We start from the raw sequence: 18,648 nt of genomic DNA on the forward strand, positions 1-18,648 counted from the left end.
TGTACCATTATCATTGAAGCAGACTAGTTCTTATATATAGACTATGTTTATAGATGGGTGTAGGTACATATGTGTTCTTGATGACTTGTCCCAAAAAACCAGTTTGAACCATAATGCTTGTTTGTTATGGGCAAAGTTTGAATTGCCAGAGGAAAGCTCCAGTTAGGCACGTGATGGACGCGGTTCCAGGCACGTCCCCAGCTGCTTCTGCAGGGGAAATACCCAGCTGCAAGATACAGTGAGTTAATGAAAGGACTGGATGTGTCAAGAGGCTAATCTTGAGGAATAAATGCTTGCTTTCCTTGTTACCTGGTAGATTTCTAGTCTTTTGCATGTCAGTGTCTGCAGTTTTAAATACCTGTAGCTGCTTTTTCCTTTGTTCTTCCATGGAGGTTTTTGTAATGGTCTGGCCTCTTTACAAACATAATTAGGTGGTTACTTTGATTTAATTCCAAAATTTAAATTAAATTTTAAATATAGCATTTAGCTGTGGAGTTAATAATGCTATTTTTTAAATTTTAGATTGCCATTCTTATTACCTGACTATACAATTATTTGATGAAACAATATACTACAAAGCTCTGCGTACATCTGTGCAAACTAAATGAAGTTTGAGTTTTTTGTCACCATTACAAATTTAGCAAGGCAACTGTTGCTGATTCAGAATACATTTGTAGGGATCTAGTATTGACCACCTTCATCCCACAACAGTTTCTTGCTCATGGCTGCATAACATGTGGGTGTTTTCTGAACATAATTTCCTTTCACTTAAATCCTTCTAGAGTCAGTTGCAAATTGCAGATGGTGTCATCCTCCAGAAATCTTAGACAGATTACTTGCAAAGCTTCTGGAGTATAGCTTGATGTAAAGAATTACCTCCAGATGTGGAATAACTTTGCAAAAGGGGGTTTTCCTGAAAGAAGTGCTGCATAATGAAATGGGTAACCAACAAGTCTTTCTTCAAACTTAAAGAACTGGTCAGTGTGCTAGGAAAAATGGATGTGGATATATTATTATCTGGGGTTAAAAGAGCTCAGAAGTGCTCCAGTATCAACAGGTTTGAAGTGTGGGTTCCTGTGGATAGAGACCATTTGTAGCAGGAGCAATATACTCAGGCAATTCCTTATTTGCTGAAATACTTCTTATATACTGTTTAACTTCTTCTATACTTGGCAGTAAAACTCAGAAAATGGACCAGAAAGACTGATTAGTGGCCTCGAAAATGGGATTTTCTAAGTGTCTGTCAGATGAAAATGAATCATTATCTAGACACAGGGCAGATGAGAAACTTTTTAGGAATAGACAGGTCAAACCTAGCGCAGCCTATTGAAACAGTGTAGAGTAATAGGCGGCTGGGACCAAATGGGCCCAGGCCAGGTGCAAAGGTAGGCAGAATTGGAATGTGCTTTAAGAACTGATAAGTAGAACAAAAATGTTTGCAGGTGCTCCCTGGCTGGGGTAGATTGATGGTACCCAATGTCCTCCCACTGCCATGTGTGTAGAGGAGGAGAAATCCGTAGCTGCTTTGTGTTGGAGGTGGCATCTCATGGGTGGCTGTAGGGATGAAGAGTGCTCAGGGTCGTGAGGGCCTGCTGGGGACTGCCATCGCAGCACTGCCCAGGTGAAGAAGCCTTGAGCACTTCAGCAATACCTGGAATATCCAGCAAATGGTCAGAATGCCAATTTGCTGGACACCGTGCGGATGGAATATTGAAGGAGCACGTGATTGCCAAGTGGATTTAGGCCCTAGGTTATCCGATTTCCTTCCTAGAGGGAAAGGGATTGGTCGATGTCCTCTACTGCATTTTATTAATCCGGGAGGTTTAATGCAAATTTACATCTCTCATTTAATTATATCCTCTTATGTATAATGTAGTGAGTAATCTAGATTAAGATGATAACTTTAAGAGAAATGGAGCTTCAGATTGCAGGAAGCTTGTTAAAAAGTAAAATGCTCTTATGTTTTTTTATGTTTCATGTGTGTCCCCTGTCCCCCCTCCCTCCCCCTTTTATTTCTCTCCATTGGTTTATCATGCAGAACCCAGCAAAAAAATGTAGTGTCCATGATAGCTAGAAGCGAGACAAAATGAATGGATGCACTGGCCTTCTTACCAGTGGAATGGAGATGAGTATTTCCAGACTAGGTTAACTGGCTTTGTTAAAGCAGCTATGTTAAAAATAATTCATAGAAATGATTTCTATGTTTATTTAATAAGGTAGTCAGCTGTAATAACACATGTTTGTAGAACAGAAGACAGCACTGCTGCAGTGATAGTAATGCAAGGACCACCTGTATAATCCGCATAAGATGAAATGAATGACAACTGAAATGAATGAAATGAAATTGAATGAAATGGCTGACAACTGCATTGCAGTTTTACTAAGTCTTGACTTTAAATGTAGCTTTTTCCTATTAGTACTAAAACTGAAGTTAAAGAGTCTGGAGCCAGTTATTCTTTTCTCCTCCTTTTGAGTGTCAGCTTACAAAAATATGCATTAGTCTTGTAAGAAAGTCAGCAGTGAAGGCAGTGTGTGCAGCTCTACAAACTGAAAGTTGTTCTTTTGCCAGAATCTGAGTAATGTAAATTTGCATGCTGATATTTTCGTGGTAGCCAGGTATATTGCTGTTAGCCTTAAAATAACTGAAAAATCATCACCCATCTTGCTGCACTACCTAATGGAAATTCAGGGCTGTAAGAGGAGGGCACGGTCATTTGCTGTTGCAGTTTTCCTCAGCTGAAATGGGGTGTTGGAGACAAATGAGTTGTCGAGACAAAATGCACTCACTCCAGTAGAGTTAAAAGCCATCCCAGTCAAAAAGCAAGAACACAAAGGTTAAAGCAGTTGTTTCTGGAAAGGTTAAAGCAGTTGTTTCTGGTTCAGAACCGGAATTGCTGCAGGACGTTTTGAATAAGTAATAGCAGCAGCAATTATGATTGCATCTTTGGTCCTACTGCTCCAGCAGATATATTTAATCACTTCTGATGTGGTTTCACAGACTGCCAGACATTAAATCAGTCATTTTATAAATTGCAAAGAAAGAAATGAAAGATTGGAGGTAGCAAGGGGTGTTATTTCTAGCTGACCTGATATGCTTGGGTGTGGTTTTGTTTGTTTCTTAAGCATAGTTTTTTTTTTACATCTTTGCTCCCAATTACCAGCTGGTAATAGCTGCTATCCTGCTAATAAAACTTCATGGTAATTTGGCACTTCAAAATTGCTTCCATTCTACTCTTTAAAGCGTTATTAGAGCATCATATCCATGGCAAAATAACTTGAATGCTGTCAGCTGAAGTACTGTCATCATGTGTGTTTTGTGAATCGAGCTATGCAAATCCAGATCTGTAAAGATTTTTAATCTTTTCTGTGCTTCTTGGTGTGAAAAGAGGATGATTTGACCCAGTGCTGGGAATATGGTAAACAAGAACAGATAACACTAATAAAGTATGTGGACAGTAGCAAGTGTATCCTAATGATAAAGTGATAATGTAGAAAAATGAACTACCTTGTTTTCTTGTCTTTTACCCTTTCATCTTATCTTTCTCATGGCTACTATTCTGCTTTTTTTTAATGAAGGCACTGACATCTGCTTCCTTTCATAATTCACATTGTAGTAAGATACACAATAGTCCAGTGACTTGGATTTCTCTTAAAGATAGGTTGTAAATTCTTTTCAGTATAACTCACTATATTGCTTCCTGGCTAAAGAAAAAATATCTATAGCATGAGCATAGATGTTGCTAGAGAGGATACACTTAGGAATGCATGTTTAGAAATATCAGTCTGTGGCTTTATTCTACTATGAAGTGTTTTGAACAGATGTTGCCAAGAAAATAGGAATTTTACAGATGTCTAGTGTTGTTTCTAACACTTGAAGATCAAATGCTGTACTTGACTGTATGACTGACAACTAGGAAATTAAGCATCTGAACTCTGGGCTTCTTTACTGATGTCTCTGGCCTATGGCAGGTTACTTAACTTTTCTGAATCTAAACCTAGAGAGAAATTGTCATATTAAATCAAAATCAGCCTGACTTCTTCTGTCACCAGTGCTGGATTTTGCTAAATGTTTCAGATAAAGGTGCCAGAGTCCTTGCTTGTGTGTGAAGTGTTCTGTCCATTAACAAGAGGTTTTTAATTGCTTAGAATTGAAAGATGGCCTAAGCGCTAAAGCGCTTTTAATATTACTATCTTAATATTTCATAAATAGGTTGTTGTAAGATGTTTTCTACATTGTAAAAGGAAAATGAACTTTTTGACCCTCACTGTCTCTGTGAAGGTTACAGACTAAATGTTCGTTTAGTTTTCATGGTGTCCTAAAAATGAGAGGATTTTATGCTGCAGGACACAGTAGTAAGGAACCAAAGGTGTGCAGAGTAAGTAACAAAACCATGTTTAAAACAGTTGAGGCAAGTTTTGCCTGTATGGCCTCTACTACTGTGTTACCTTTATTGCTAAGTTTGTAACTTTGTCTTGGAGTTACCTGTATCCGTAAAGGTAAATTACTGTGAAACATCTGAAATAACTATGACATGGATGGAAGCAAATACCCAGTTGAGGGCTTTGTGTGAGATCAGAATTTAACATCTGAACGTCACACAATTTGCAAGAATGGACTATGTCTTATGGTTTCTGACAAACCTGGCTGCACAGGCGGCCAAGAACAGAACAGCCTCAGGGACAGGGCATGGCAGATCCATGTGATCCTGAGCTCCTTGGGCAGTTTGGTTTGTTGTAAAGGCAATGGGAACATTGTGATCTGGGTCATTTCCAGTTTTAATCAAAGTTTTTTGCTCCCCCACAGCAAGGAGGAGTCCTGCCAAAGTCAGTTTGGTTTGGTGCGTGGAGATGTGGATGAACAAATGTTTGTCACACTGCCCTCTTGCCCGGTGCGCTGGACCTCCAGCTGAAAAGTCATTTGCTGACAAGAGGTTGGATCAGCTGGTGGTCGCTGCGCTGGGAAGGGAGTGGGGAGGAAGAGCAGAGTTTAATTAACAATGGAAATTTGCAGCAGGGGGTTGTGAAGGGTTGCTTCGTGTCATCCCGCATCTCATGGGATGGAACACCTAATGCTCCTTGAATTAAACCCTGGTTCTTCATACACAGAAACAGGTTCATTATATGTCTCTTTGGCCCTGTGCTGAAGGTGTGTACCTGATGCAGTAATTATTCTTATTCCCACACAGTCATTTAGTTAATATAGCAAATTTGGGAAGATGAAATAGCCTTTTGTCGAGGTGAATTATAATTTCCTAAATATTTGAGAGTAAAATATATATTTTGCTAAAAGAAGAGTTGAAAGCATACGTGCAATGAATTTTGAAAGCTGAGTCCCTCTGTTTGTTGCCACTAGTCCCCTTGGACAGACTGTGCTCTAGAGCCATGAGCAGAGCCTGCAGACATATGTGCATTTGTACATATGAGGGGGTTCTATGCAGCCACGACAACCCTGACATTCAGCTAACCCCACATAATGCAAATTGAACACTGTGTTCTTCTCAGAATTTGTTCAATAATTTAGCATTTAGTCATAGAAAAAAAAAATCTTACTTGCTCCTTTGTGCTACTTTCTTCCAGAAGATACCAAGTACAAGGTTCTTTTGGAGACTTTACTTTGAGATTAGCTGGCTTGTCTTTTTTAGTCTCTCCTTGAAGTGTACAATACCCAGTGTTATGTGGTGTTTCACAATACAAATTTAGAAAGACTGAAGAGAGAAATGTTCTGTTTTAATTATGTGCTAATAGTTTAATTCCATCCGTCTAGATTTGGCATTGCTGATGAGGAAATTGCTTGGTTAGACGGTTGGTGTCTCCTTAGGACATAAATCTTTTTGTTTCCTCCATCATCATTGCCTTTTTTAACAAGGAAAATATATATCACTGGTTTTTTTTTGTGGACATTGTGTGAAACATGGAGAATCCAGTTCCTCTGCTGTCCCTGGAGGCAACTTCCACTGTTAAGCAACTAGTTCATTTCCTGAATTTGCAAGTTTTAAAGTGGCCTTCCTGTCATTTGACTAATAAAGACAGTAATAACTTAAGGAAATTTGACTTGCTCTAATTGTTGAAAATAGAAGGAAATGGGATTCTTAAGACTCTCAAGTATACACTTAGTGATTTCTAAATCCTTCTGCTCTGCCAAAGCTGTTTGATACAGCTGGGAACTGAGACAAAGCTTAAATCTGGATGAGCAAAAAAGAAATGCCACAAAAGCGAGTCTGCTGTGCAAAGACAGATGCTTATACTTTTTTTTTTTGTCTCTGAATGAATGTATATCTGTTAAAGACAGGTCACTGGTTGGTTGGTTGGTTTTTTAATTAGGTATGAGTAGTATCTACCGTGTTTCTCAGAATCCTGTCATTTCAAGTTGTAATTTTGGACTTAGAGTATGTCAGCAATTGTTATGAATCAGTGAATTGTAATCAAATGTAGCAAGTTTTTGTACTGAGGGACTTGGCATACAAGATGAATACTAGCGGAAATGTATGAAAGACAAATATTTGGAAAAATATGGGGAAAGGCATGTAAATCCCTGGGTGTGAAGCACTTTCAACATTAACCTGAAAAAGTAGTTGTGGCTTGTTTGGTTTTCTGTTCTGATCTTATTTTTTTTTTTGCAATTTGACAAGATGGACAGATAGTTTTAAGAATATGAAATAAAGCAGAAAATTGCTTAGCAAGGAGGATGAGAGGGTAGTATGCAACAATTTTTTTAAAATACTATGGGCACGTAGCTCATGAATAAGTGTTCTAGTGCCTTTGATTACAGTGCTATCTTTTACCTTTTTCCTTGCCTTTTTGCCTGTATCTGAACTCCTGTTGTGGTGATTTGAGCATTTTCATTTCTGTGAGGAGGTGTCCTATAGAGTGGGGATATACTGTCTTGGAGCATTTTCAGGTACTGCTGAGGTATTGCTAGTTTGATTGAGTAGATTACATCAAGTACGATGCTATTTTAGCCTGAATTGGACATGTACCTGTTCAGTACCTAAAGACGAATTTTAATATTGTGAAAGCTCTGTAGAGTCCTCTGATTATTTTTTCTAACACTTACTAATAGCGCTTCTAATGAGGAAGGTGGCACGTGTTACAGATAATGGGCTCATATCCTGTGTGGTTTAAAAACAAACCCAACATAACCACAAACAGCTTTGCAAGCCAAACAAATGCTACTAGGTTTTTTTTCTTTGTTAGAAGTGAGGTATTATGAATGGGTCAGATGATTCCTCCCCTCTTCACAATTGTATGTTTTCTTGTGATAACATGCCATGCATACCGGATCTTGCATTTACAAATCTGAGCTAATGTTTTAAGAATATCGCTAGAGAGGGTCATATGTCTCCATTGATGAAGTCAGCTTCACAGAACTTCTCTATCTATTCCAGAGAGCAGAATTTAACTAATTTTAAGTCTTGGCTCTGGCTTTTAACAAAGGAGAAGACAACAGAGAAGATCAGCATTTCTTAAAGATAAATAAAAGCAAGATGATGAGATTTTGAGTTTCTTCTTTTTCCACTCTTAAGAAGAAGCACAAGCAGCTAACAATCAATAGAAGTTTGATTAGGTATGGGACTCCAGTGTAATCTTTTAGAGGAACTGGGCAAATTCACCTGAAGTTGCCAAATATAATGAAGTGTTGCTTCTTGGCATGAGATTTTATTGTGCTTGAGTCCCACACAGTTTTGATAGTCTCAGTACACATTTTCTGTCATAAAGATGTCCTAATTTGTTTAATATATTGATCTGCTTTTTTTTGGTTCTAATTTCCCTTATGATTCTAATAATTCTAGTCCAGACTACAGAAAATAGTGCAAGTTGTATGAGTTTAGACTATGCAAAGAGGTTGTTTTTAATTAATGCAGAAATCATTTTGCTTTTAACAAGTGTATGTTTTCCTTAAAAAGCAGAACAAAACAAAAACCTGACATCTTGTACAACCAGCTGGAATTATCTATAACCAATATATTTCAAATAAATTTTCACAGGGATTTGTCAGGTTAAATAGCCTATTTCCACTTTCAGTTCCTGTTCTGGTACTTATTTTCTGCAACACATGCTAATAAAAACAGATGTTTTCCTTGGAAGGAGTTTTCCTTACATTCAAATACTTGTTTAAGTTTGCTTTTACCTATGTATCACTCCTTTTATAAAATGTAGGAGCCTTATTCTTTATGAAGATAAACAAACACACCCCATTAAAGTTAGGGTCCATATCGCTGTTTCTACCTGAAGTTTGGGCCCTGTGTTTGCTTTTTTGAATTAATTTTGTTGTTATTGCTTGTGTTGTTAGTAAACTTGCATCTAGTCTTTCCTGTGTCTAGCACCATGGTAGATATACGGGTCATGTGTTTTCCTAGTAAGAAGCAGAGGAGATTAGCAAAAACTAGGATTTCTCACTTATTTTCCTGCCTGTCTTTAATCTATTTCAAAGGTAGATTCATGTGTTTTATCTCATGCTGCTACTCAGCTTTTATTTCTTAATTTCAAAGAGACTGGAAGAAGCAAATATTGAAACATAAGAAGGAGGACTACAGAAAAGTCAGCTCCTGAAAGCATTGAAGCTGTTTTTGAGCTTGGCTGTTGTGAAGACAGCTCACATCCTGGCCAGTACTGAAAATAGACCAAATTTCAAATCACTTTTGCACATAATCACACCCTGTCTTTACTTTGACGTGTTTATCCTGTTTGTGAGGGATGGTGGAGCTGTTTAGTTTGTAAGGTTTTGAAGTAGGACCTGTTTTTCTAGTTCTTCTGGTAAGTAAAATCTTGCATACTTCTAAAACAACTAAAATAAAAGGCGCCTCTGTCTATTGGTTTATTAATACAGGAAGAAACTTGCTGTCGTTAGTAACAGCAGATAGCTGCTTTGGTTCTTGCTTTTAAGGTGAGATACTGAAAGTTAAAAATGGATGCAAGCAAAATGTATTTACCAATGAAGTGAAATTTCTAAGCGAAGCAAGTTTGAGGATGAGAATACAAATCAGTTACACAATGAAATAGGAGCTGCTACATGTAAAAAGATAGCAAAAAAAGTTTGGACTGTTGCAGATGTCACTCACAATCTTCATATTGTACAGAAGAAACTCTGTATTTTTGGTATACCTGAAGTAACCATTGTATTAGTTCAGTGTTTTGCTGAACATGTTTTTACTATTTCATCTACAATAGTTTCCTACTCAGTGCATAGTTCATTTACAATTATACATTTCCTGTTAGATTTTTATGCATTAGCGACGTGTTCTCAATAACTTAGTGTGTTTGACATCTACAGTATCAAGAAAATGAGTGGTTAGCCTGATTTGGGGAGAGAAAAAAAACGTAATGCTGCCTTTATTTTTCTGATTTTAGGATCTACGTACAGTGTGCTGTCCATAATGCCTTCTGATTCCGAAAGCAGCAGTTCTTTGAGTAGCATTGGTGAGTAAAGTATTGATCTAACAATTTGATAAGTGTATCTTTCAGGGGCTGGGAGAACACATTTTTAAGGTTGCTTTTGGGAAGGGTAAAGGGGTTCAGGTCATAACATCAAAGAAGTCCAACTGCAAGATGTAACTGCATCTTCATGAAGAAAAGGTTATACCCCTTCTGTGTAGTGCAAGTTAAGCCTTTTCATAGCTGTATGCAGTTGTTGCCAGTAAAATCTGTTACATTTGGATACGTTAAATTATGTAACTACCCTTTGAGTTACTTGGTAGTTACTGATGTAAAAATGGCAGTTTTCTACAAATCTGCATATAAAATATATATGTAGGCATGCATATATGTGTGTATATATATGTTTACGTAGATGTGAAAACTGTAGTACTTAAAAATAGTACTTAAATAGTACTTAAAAATATTATTAGCCAAGGTCATAGCCTTTTAAACTTCTGGAAGTAACTGCAAGCTTAAACCATTTTTTTCCTGCATCCAGTTAATTGCTTAATTTTCTCTGTAATGTCATTGGGAAAGAAAATATTAAAACACTAGAGGAAAAAGAAATGTGGACAAAAGACCTCTAACAACACGATGATCTTGGAATAGCTGCTTTAGCTATCAGTTTTCCTCTTCTTTGCTTACACAAATACTTTTATTGTGAAATCTGTGTACCAGTCACTTGCCTTGGATTGGGAATGTAAGCTCTTGCATGTTTAAAGTTCCAGTGTTGTGTCAGGCATCTGTAGGCTGCCCTGACAGCAGCAGGCAAGCCAGTTGTCTGTTTAAGGATGTGAGCAGGCATCCCTCGCGGTCGCTGAGCTGAACATTGAACTCCAGCATACAGGAGCAAGATTTTAGTGTTGACTGAACTTTTGGCTGAAAATATAGGAAGCTATGACATGCTATTTTCATTTTTATTAAGATCACACTTATATGCTGTTGTGTGAAGGAAGCATATGATTTAATTTGCTATTAATAAATTTGGGCTTGGAATAGGAAGAAGAAAGTTTCTAAATTTTTAGGACAGCCAGACTTGAGAAACAGAACCTTTCAAAGAAGGAGGTTCTTTTTAGGTGAAATCCAGTAAGCTTGTGAAATAATAGGAAGAAGTGATGCCTGAGATAGAAGATGAAGGTGGTCCTTTCTAGTACCATGTTCCTGATTTTAAAACGGAATGGTTCACTTAAACAGTTTTTTTTTTTCAATTTCTGTAACTTTGCGAATGCACATACTCGATTCTTTGTACATGACCTTTTAGAATCTTGGAAGCAAAGGTAGGTAAATGAACAGCTAGTGTTTGCCATCACAAAGAGAACATTTGTGAGTGAACCACTTGCAAACTTACCTGGCCTCTGTTTTCTATTTTGTTAATTTTCTGTGTCATAGTACCTTATGGGATACCTGTTTCTGAACAAACATTTGGAATTTATCATGTTACTTCTGAGACATTAATTGTTCCCCTATATGAGTCAGAACTGAATTCTTTCCAAACTATGTTTTGTTCATGTTTTAAAATATTTAAGTTCATACTAAATCCTGCTCCATGTATTTTACCTAAAGGGCTGTCCTTGGATGTGTTTTATGCCTTTGGTGTGTGCAGTGATCAGAGTTGTTAGTAACCAAAAAATCAAGTGACCCACTATTAAACAAAACTTGTGATCTACTGTTCCCCATAGTTTTGTTTTATTCAAATGATTAAAGTGAATTAGGTGTTTAATATTTAGTACAGTAACAGCCAGGGGAATTATTTGTTTGAATCTGGCATAGACTTGCTTAATAAATAACATATCTTGAGGGTCTTTTCCAACAAAATGTATACTAATAGACATGTTTGCAAGTCACTTCAAAGCTGCAGTCAGATTATTTTAATACTGACTGATTTGTTGAATGACAAGCCATCATAACTGAAACTGTTTGCATGCCAGCTCCCCAAAGGCTTCATATGACTTCTTTGAATGGAATCTCAACAAATACTGAGTTGCTATAGCATTTCAGGAATTTTACATACATCTTCCCCCCCAGTCCCCATCTCACTGGAATGCATTTTCACAAGGGTAGTTCTGTGCTGTGGAAATTATAAGTTTTGCCTGTGAAATGAATACATCAGTGAAAAGAGATAAATAGCTCATGGTTTGGAGACAATGTAAGCTTTGGAATATGCTCAGTTTGACATTGATAGTTAAATGATCACACACCTGCATATAAAGGAATATTTTCATGTCTCCGCTCACATGTGTCTTCCTCATGGAGCAGAAAAGGGATCTATTTTATTTTTCCTAAGTTCAGAGCATGGGTTTTCATTAATATTTAACAAATTTTTATTTCTGGTTTACCTTGCTTCTGTTTGTCAAGCAGCTCAGAAATATTTACGTGTTTGACCTTTCAGAAGAACTGAGAAGGGTGTTGGGGCCACTAGTTAAACCCAGATAAAGAAGCAGAGGGTGAATCTTAGCATCTTCTAATTAGCAGAAATAATACGATCTTTCATTTGTAGTCTTTGGACTCCACAGTTCATAAAAGTAAAAGAAAAGGATATGTACATGTGCTTTATCTTTTCTTCCCAAGCTTAATCGATTAAGAGGTGGTTTCTGCTGCCAGAATTCTTAATTAAATGATCTTTTTCTGAAATATTTCCACGTAAGCCAGAATGTTGTAAAATTGAGGTGATTCACTGTGTTTTACAGCTATCCTGCATTTCAGAGTTAATTTATGAAGCTGATGTATATAACAATGGGCTTATTTTCCAGAAGAGAACCCTGATCTAAGAACTAAGCTTAAACAGTACTAAGATGAGTGTTCTTAAAAGATAGTTATAAGAAAACATGGGCTCAAGTCAAATATATAACACATGATGTTAGGATTTGGAATGGAAGAGGGAAGGATGAGAGTCACTGTGTAAATCCGTGATGTGCCTGAGTCTTGGGTATATTTGCAGTTCTGATTCTCCCATTGAAAGAGAAGAGGGCAGCAAGCACAGAGAGCAGCGGCATGGAAGAACAGCGGTGGAGCAGCCTCTGTACAGGGAACAACTGGATACACTGGGATTCTCTCAGTCTTCACTCATGTCACAGTCCTAATATGAGAGGAAAGCAATGAGCAATGTAAATCAAAGAAGAGCTTAGGGCTAGTCTGTCCTGAGTACTGTGGTGTTATCTAAGCTTTTTTCCTCCTTCCCTGCCTAGATGGACTTGCAGGGCTTGAGGGCTGTAGCAAGGATGGACTTCCAGCCTCATGTGTGTGTGGTAGAATAAACAATTGATAAAGCCAGTTTTCCCACCTCTGTAGCAGCAGGGTAGCAACTTCAGAGAAGAAAATCCTCTTCATAGGTTTATCTGCCTTGATCATAGGTGAATCTGCCTTTTTTAACTTTCATATCTGTATGTAAATAAAACAGTGACAGATCATTGCTCTTTACAGGTTTTGCTTGTATGTTTCCTCATCATTCCAAATTGGTTTAGTTGACAGTATTTTCTTTTTATTTTATGCTTCCTTCTTTTTCTTTCCCATGTATTAAGAAAGTTCATGCTGTATATGTAAAATAGGTAGTTTCGATGGGACTAAGGGCAAATATTCACTTTTAGTTTTCAAAAGAGGTATGATATAAACGGCTGTAATCCCTGCATCCCACCATTGTTCTCTGGCCCCACATTCTTCCCCATGAAGGAACAATCCTCATTAAATTGTGATACTCTCTCTGTATTTCCTTTCTCTTTGCTCTTGGCTTAATGACAAATATTTTTATGTGTAAATAGAAGCATCCGTCATCTGCCCACTCCCCGTGCCTGGCAGACCCTCTGAATGGAGCTACAATCCTGTGTCTTTGACATCAGAATAGTTACTTATGGAGATTCAGTGCCTGGCGTGCCAAGCATGGAACAACAGTGTCACTTAGGAACTGGATAGAAACCAGTAACACAGCTGTACGTTGCAGTCACTGACTAGTCTCCCACTTGACCAGCTGTGATAATTGAGAGGAAAAGAAAGGCCCTCTTTTTAAAAAAACACTACAACAACAACAGGAAAAAAGTTTGCATACTGCCACACAGTAATATGACATTTATCATTTTAAAGATAAATGCTCACCAGGCACTCTAGTAAATTGCTTAGTCTTGGTCGACTGACTCTAGGTGGTCCAGCTTAAATGGGAGGGTTGGACCAGATTTCTTTCTGTATCCCAGCAGATAATTTTCTGGACCTGTAAAGGAAGGTATGGAAGGCCTGTGTTATAAAAGATTATCTGTAGATTATATAATCTCAGTCAAATGTTACCTTATTTATATGATACTTCAGCCTGAAATAATCAAATTTGTTCTCAATGGGAAGTAGTAGCATAGTGTCCTTACTAGTGTCTCTGCTCCTCTCGATTATCTACTCTACTTGCAGTTTCCATCTTTTTTACATACTCTTCCATTCTATGAGAATACACTGAGATCCTAATGAGAGGATTTTTGGAATGGAAAAGGCCTCCTGTCTTTCCACATGTCTGATTTCCTTCATTCCACAGCCAGATCTCTTTGCATTATTTTGATTACAACTGTCAATCTTGTATCCTCTTCATTCCACATTGGATACTATCACCTTTAACTTTTAACAGAATGTTATTGTTCCAGCTGTTCAGTTCTTACCCATTTTATTACTTTTCTTGTTCTTCACTGTTCATATTGCTGTACTACCTTTTCCTATGTGAATTTACATACCAGTCTGTAACAAACACTGTCATTGGCACAATTTTATGACTTTTTCTTGCAGCAATGAGAGAGTCGTATATCTGTCCCCACCAAGCTTGTCCAACTTTGATGTCAACTGACAGTATTTCCTTGCTTAGTGCTTTGTTAGCTTAGCAGCCTGACAGGCTATTTACAGACAGTTGCAATTCAAGGGACTTAATCTGAGGGCCTTAATTCTTACTCCAAAGCAAATGTTACCCCTCTCATTCGATGATAATTCCTTCCCTACAATGTGCAACCCTTTATCCCCCATTTTCATGATAACCATTTTGACAAGTGTCCTTTTATGTTGTGATTTCAGTTTATTGCTTTACACTTTCTTCAGCTGTAATTGTTTTCACTACTGATAGGAAGTATTCAGTTGCAGGTGCCATTTATGATACTCCTTCAGTGAAATAGAAACACTCATTAGTTGTCTGAAAAAGTGATTGATTTATTCTTCCATGACAGCCTATAGGAAACTCTTGCTGTATTTATTTTCTTAATAACACAACCCCAACATTTATATTTGGTAAAAATACCTCAACTGTTAACACATACTGATAAAGGAACAAGTGACAGTATTACACCTGTGAAAGGCCACAAGTGAATGAGAGAACATACTAGGAACACCAGTGGTATACCACATCAGAATCCTTTTCTGTGCTGCAGTGATTGCCTTCCCTGTTCCACCTCCTCACCAATCAGTCTCTCTATTCAGAAGTAAATTTTCTGTAAAACTTGGCTTCAGTAATTTAATTAAACTATTTTTTATGTATTTATTTCATGTGTAATTTTCTTGTCCTTTGATCTGAGTAGTACCTGTTTAGGTTAGTGGAAGTAAGACTTTTAATTTTGGAAATAAACACCCTCTTCCACCAACTTAAAGTAACTTTATTCTCCTTCTATTTAACTCTGTTCATGAATCATATCAATGTCTATGGGACTGGTCCTTAATATTTTTGCTTAATTTTCAGTGTATTTGTTAATAACACTTTTCTCTTAAGTAATGAGCACTCCTAATAGCTTTAATGTATTATCACTGACTTGTTTGGGATCCGTTTGCAGGTAACTGTGAGTTGCCATGTAGTCATGCACGGTGTTCTCAACTTCTGTCACTTCAGAGGTGCCCAAGAATTACTCAATGGCTCTGATACCCTGTTTTAAACAAAGCAACAGTAACAACAAAGTTAAGTGTGCTGATGTATACTGATGCAGTCTTGGAGGATGGGTGTTGGTTTTTGGCTTTTGTTTGCGTTAGGTTTTGTTTTTTGTTTCTTTGGTTGTGGTTGGTGATGATGTGTGTGTGTTCTTGTTTGTGTTTCTTTGTGGGTTTTTTTATATTATTTTTTTTCCCCTTCCTTTTGTTCTCTTCCCTCCCCCCCCGCTCCCTTTTTTTTTTTTTTTAACATTTGCTGTAATGCATCAGTTTGAGTTACCTGTTGGTCTCTTAAGGGTTCTGCATGAATAGGGCTTGAAAACCGCTAATGAATAGCTGATTGCTTCGTGGTATTTTGTTTGCTATAACATCGTCTTAACATTTGGCAGCTCCATGGAGAAATTTCTGAAGATTTGGTTTGTCTATAATGATTTGAATGGAAACACAGTGTATGTGAATACTCATCTTATTCACTGCAGACAGCATGTCTGGAACACGGTGTTTTTCATTACTCCTTGAGGCACTTTATCAGTCTGCGTGAAATTCAGGAAATCCTTTGGTATCTGCAGTTTTGTTTTGAGGCCATAAAACAGTACGGTGAGATGATGCTCCTAACTTCTCTGCCAGAGATGATGTGAAGGAACATAGGTGGAGTCTCATCCCCTTGGCCAGTGTGCACTAGTTGTCCCACGTGGGTTCAGACTGGACAGCTTTGTCCAGGTTCTGCTTTCAGTGTGTGGTTGTAAGCCTGACAAATGTAGGGTTTGAGCTTTCCCACCAGGGAGCTTCTGAATATTCAAACCCAGAAGCTTTGGCTGTATTTTTCTTGGTGATGGTAACAGATTTTACTCTCTATTGTATTTTAGCTCAGCAAAGTTCTTCAATGACTTTTTGAATTGACATATCTGGTCTTTTTCCCTCCTCCTTGCTATTTTTGAAAATTAGGCTTTAGACTGTGTTTCCTGATGGTCTTTCTAGAACCACTGTTCAGTTCTGAAGTCTTAAACTTGCGGAGGTTGGAAGTTTGTTTTACATTCCTGGAGGGTTTGTTTAGCTTGTTACATTCTGCATTAAAGCAAATACTGAAGTGGTACCCATTCTTTTGTCTTTGCGTGTTACATGAGCCTCACTGCTTTCAGTACCTGTTAGGTTTTCTGTCAGATGAAACTGGTTCCACAGTTCATTATTTTACCTGTAAGTTCCCTTTCCTCAATGTATTGCTGCTTGTTTTTACTATTTCAAGACCACTTCAGAAGATACATCTGAAGAAATGTATCTAAATGATAACTTCTGACATGTAATCCTGTTCTAGACCTCATAAATTATTGAAAGTAGATATTTTAGCATGCATTTTCCTACAGCACGCCTAAGTTTTTACTCCCTACCCCTTCCCAAGCTTGGGGAGAAACCCTGTTGGTCATGCTTTGCAATAAATTTTGCAAGTGTTTACTGTCATGATGTACAAGGCCATAAGAAATATATTCTGAACAACTTTTTTTTCTGTTTTGAAAGTCATGAAAAAGGTTTGACTGTACAATTAATAGTCTCCTGTGTGCAAACAAGAATTGGCACCAATTTGTAAGAGGAGTTTAAAAAATTATCATAAAATTCAGACATTTGTTAGCTTGTGACAATTGTCTTTTGAAATACAAACTATTATTGTATACTGTGCAAGCAGGAATGAGTTTATTATAATTCAAAATATATTAATGATATTTTTAAAAAGTAGTTGTTTATATATTGGTACCCATTTTTCCACTTCAACATTATATTGATTCAGCATGGTGATTCATCTTGGTCAGTTTAACAGGTTTCCCAGCCCTGTTTCTCTTAAAGTGTGCTTTTTTTTTCCTTCAAAAACTGTGCTACCCCCTCTCCAAATATGATTATGAATCTAACCGAGCAGTGGTTTCCATGTGGCTGTGTTATCTCTTCAGTCAGTGATGATTAGAGTAATCATCAAGAATTGTATGCAAGATAGGATTGCTTCAGCATCTGTTTTTAATGCTGTTCTTTTGTACAATCTGTGACGGAAATCCTACAAAATCTTGCTTTAGGTACGTCAGTGTGTACTCAGGACTTAGTGCATGGACTGTGTTACGGGCAAAATGCGTTTTGCCCACAGGACGCATCCCGGCTGTGGGTGGTGACAGGAGCTGGTGGGACACCCCTTACCTGGGGGATGGCTGGGGAGGTGACTTCTGTATGGTTGGGTTCTCAAAGCCCAAGTGCAGTTCACCTGAAAAATGAGTTGCAAGGCTCATGAATGAGTTTAACTTGGCAGGACACGCAGTAAATACATTTCTACAAATCCAGGTTGTCCGATAAAGCAGGCGAGCTACTGAAAGGTGGCACAATTTGGATAATGGAGATTTAGCCTTTAGGCGTGCACGTTTTAAGACCAGTTTGACTGGGTAAAGCACAGAAAGGAAGTACTGTTGTGTAAAATATGCAGTCAGATGGAAAAAGAACACAAAGATGGAAGCACAGCTCACTTTCCTCCTACTGCATCAAGATGTCAGATGCAATAAAGAGCTTTTAACATTCAAATATAAAAGCCCCTTTAAAAGAAATGAAGAGTATTGATTTTTTTTTTTATGAAAGAGGAATTTATTGAAGTAGTGTTTGTTGTTTTTTTTTTTGAGCGTCCAAAAATCTGATTTAACATTTATGAAGCCTTTTGTCCAACTATTGAAAATGTAAGGTTGTTAATAAATCAAGCAAAGATGAACTTTTTTGACTTCTTTTAAGGATAATAGTGGGAATATCTGGATTGTATTGATCTGTGTTTTTACAGCACTTAGAAGGCATGTATCTCTTGGCTCGTATTATGTGTTGACAACAATATAACTGCATTTGAGTTGAAAGCATTTGTTGATGTACTTGTAAAAAGTGACAAGTTAATGAAAAATAACCGTTTCTGATACTAAGACAAATGGCTTCATGTTAGTCAAGAAAGCTTCTTTCATAAGGCTAATTAGCCTGTCTTTATTTAAATCAGTCTTGTCTGGCTTGGCACAGTTTTGTAACTGTGTGCACAAATGTTTTCCTCACCTGAAGCAGATTGTTACTGGGATGTTGTCAGATCTGGGAGGGGAAAGAGGTGGACGAACAGCAGTAAAACCTTCTTTTAGTCTGTTTTATATTCCCAGAGCAGCCATTGTGTGCTTGTGTCGGACTGTGCAGCGGACATTGTCTGTGGGACGACTCCTGGGGATAATGCTGATATTGGTGCTGGACTATTGTTAATCCAGTGCCCTTTCCTCCATGTAAAGCACACCAGCCTTCCTGATTTATCTCCTCCTTCCTCTTGTGCCCTCTGCATCCTGTTGATCTGTTTGGTTCGCCAGCAGCCCCAGGGTGACA

General features: G+C 37.7%; 1 protein-coding gene across 1 annotated transcript in view; it reads left to right on the forward strand.

The window, feature by feature from the left end:
• The window catches only part of DLG5 (discs large MAGUK scaffold protein 5), a gene marked incomplete at both ends in the record, with an annotated part of 106,396 nt that overhangs the window by 31,420 nt on the left and 56,328 nt on the right, over positions 1-18,648 (forward strand). Inside the window, one exon of the mRNA XM_080347501.1 lies at positions 9,349-9,417. Coding sequence (XP_080203627.1) covers positions 9,349-9,417 — 69 coding nt within the window. The remainder of the gene's footprint in view (positions 1-9,348; positions 9,418-18,648) is intronic.

Source organism: Nesoenas mayeri (assembly GCF_963082525.1).
Source record: "Nesoenas mayeri genome assembly, chromosome: 7".
Classification (NCBI taxonomy): Eukaryota; Metazoa; Chordata; class Aves; order Columbiformes; family Columbidae; genus Nesoenas; species Nesoenas mayeri.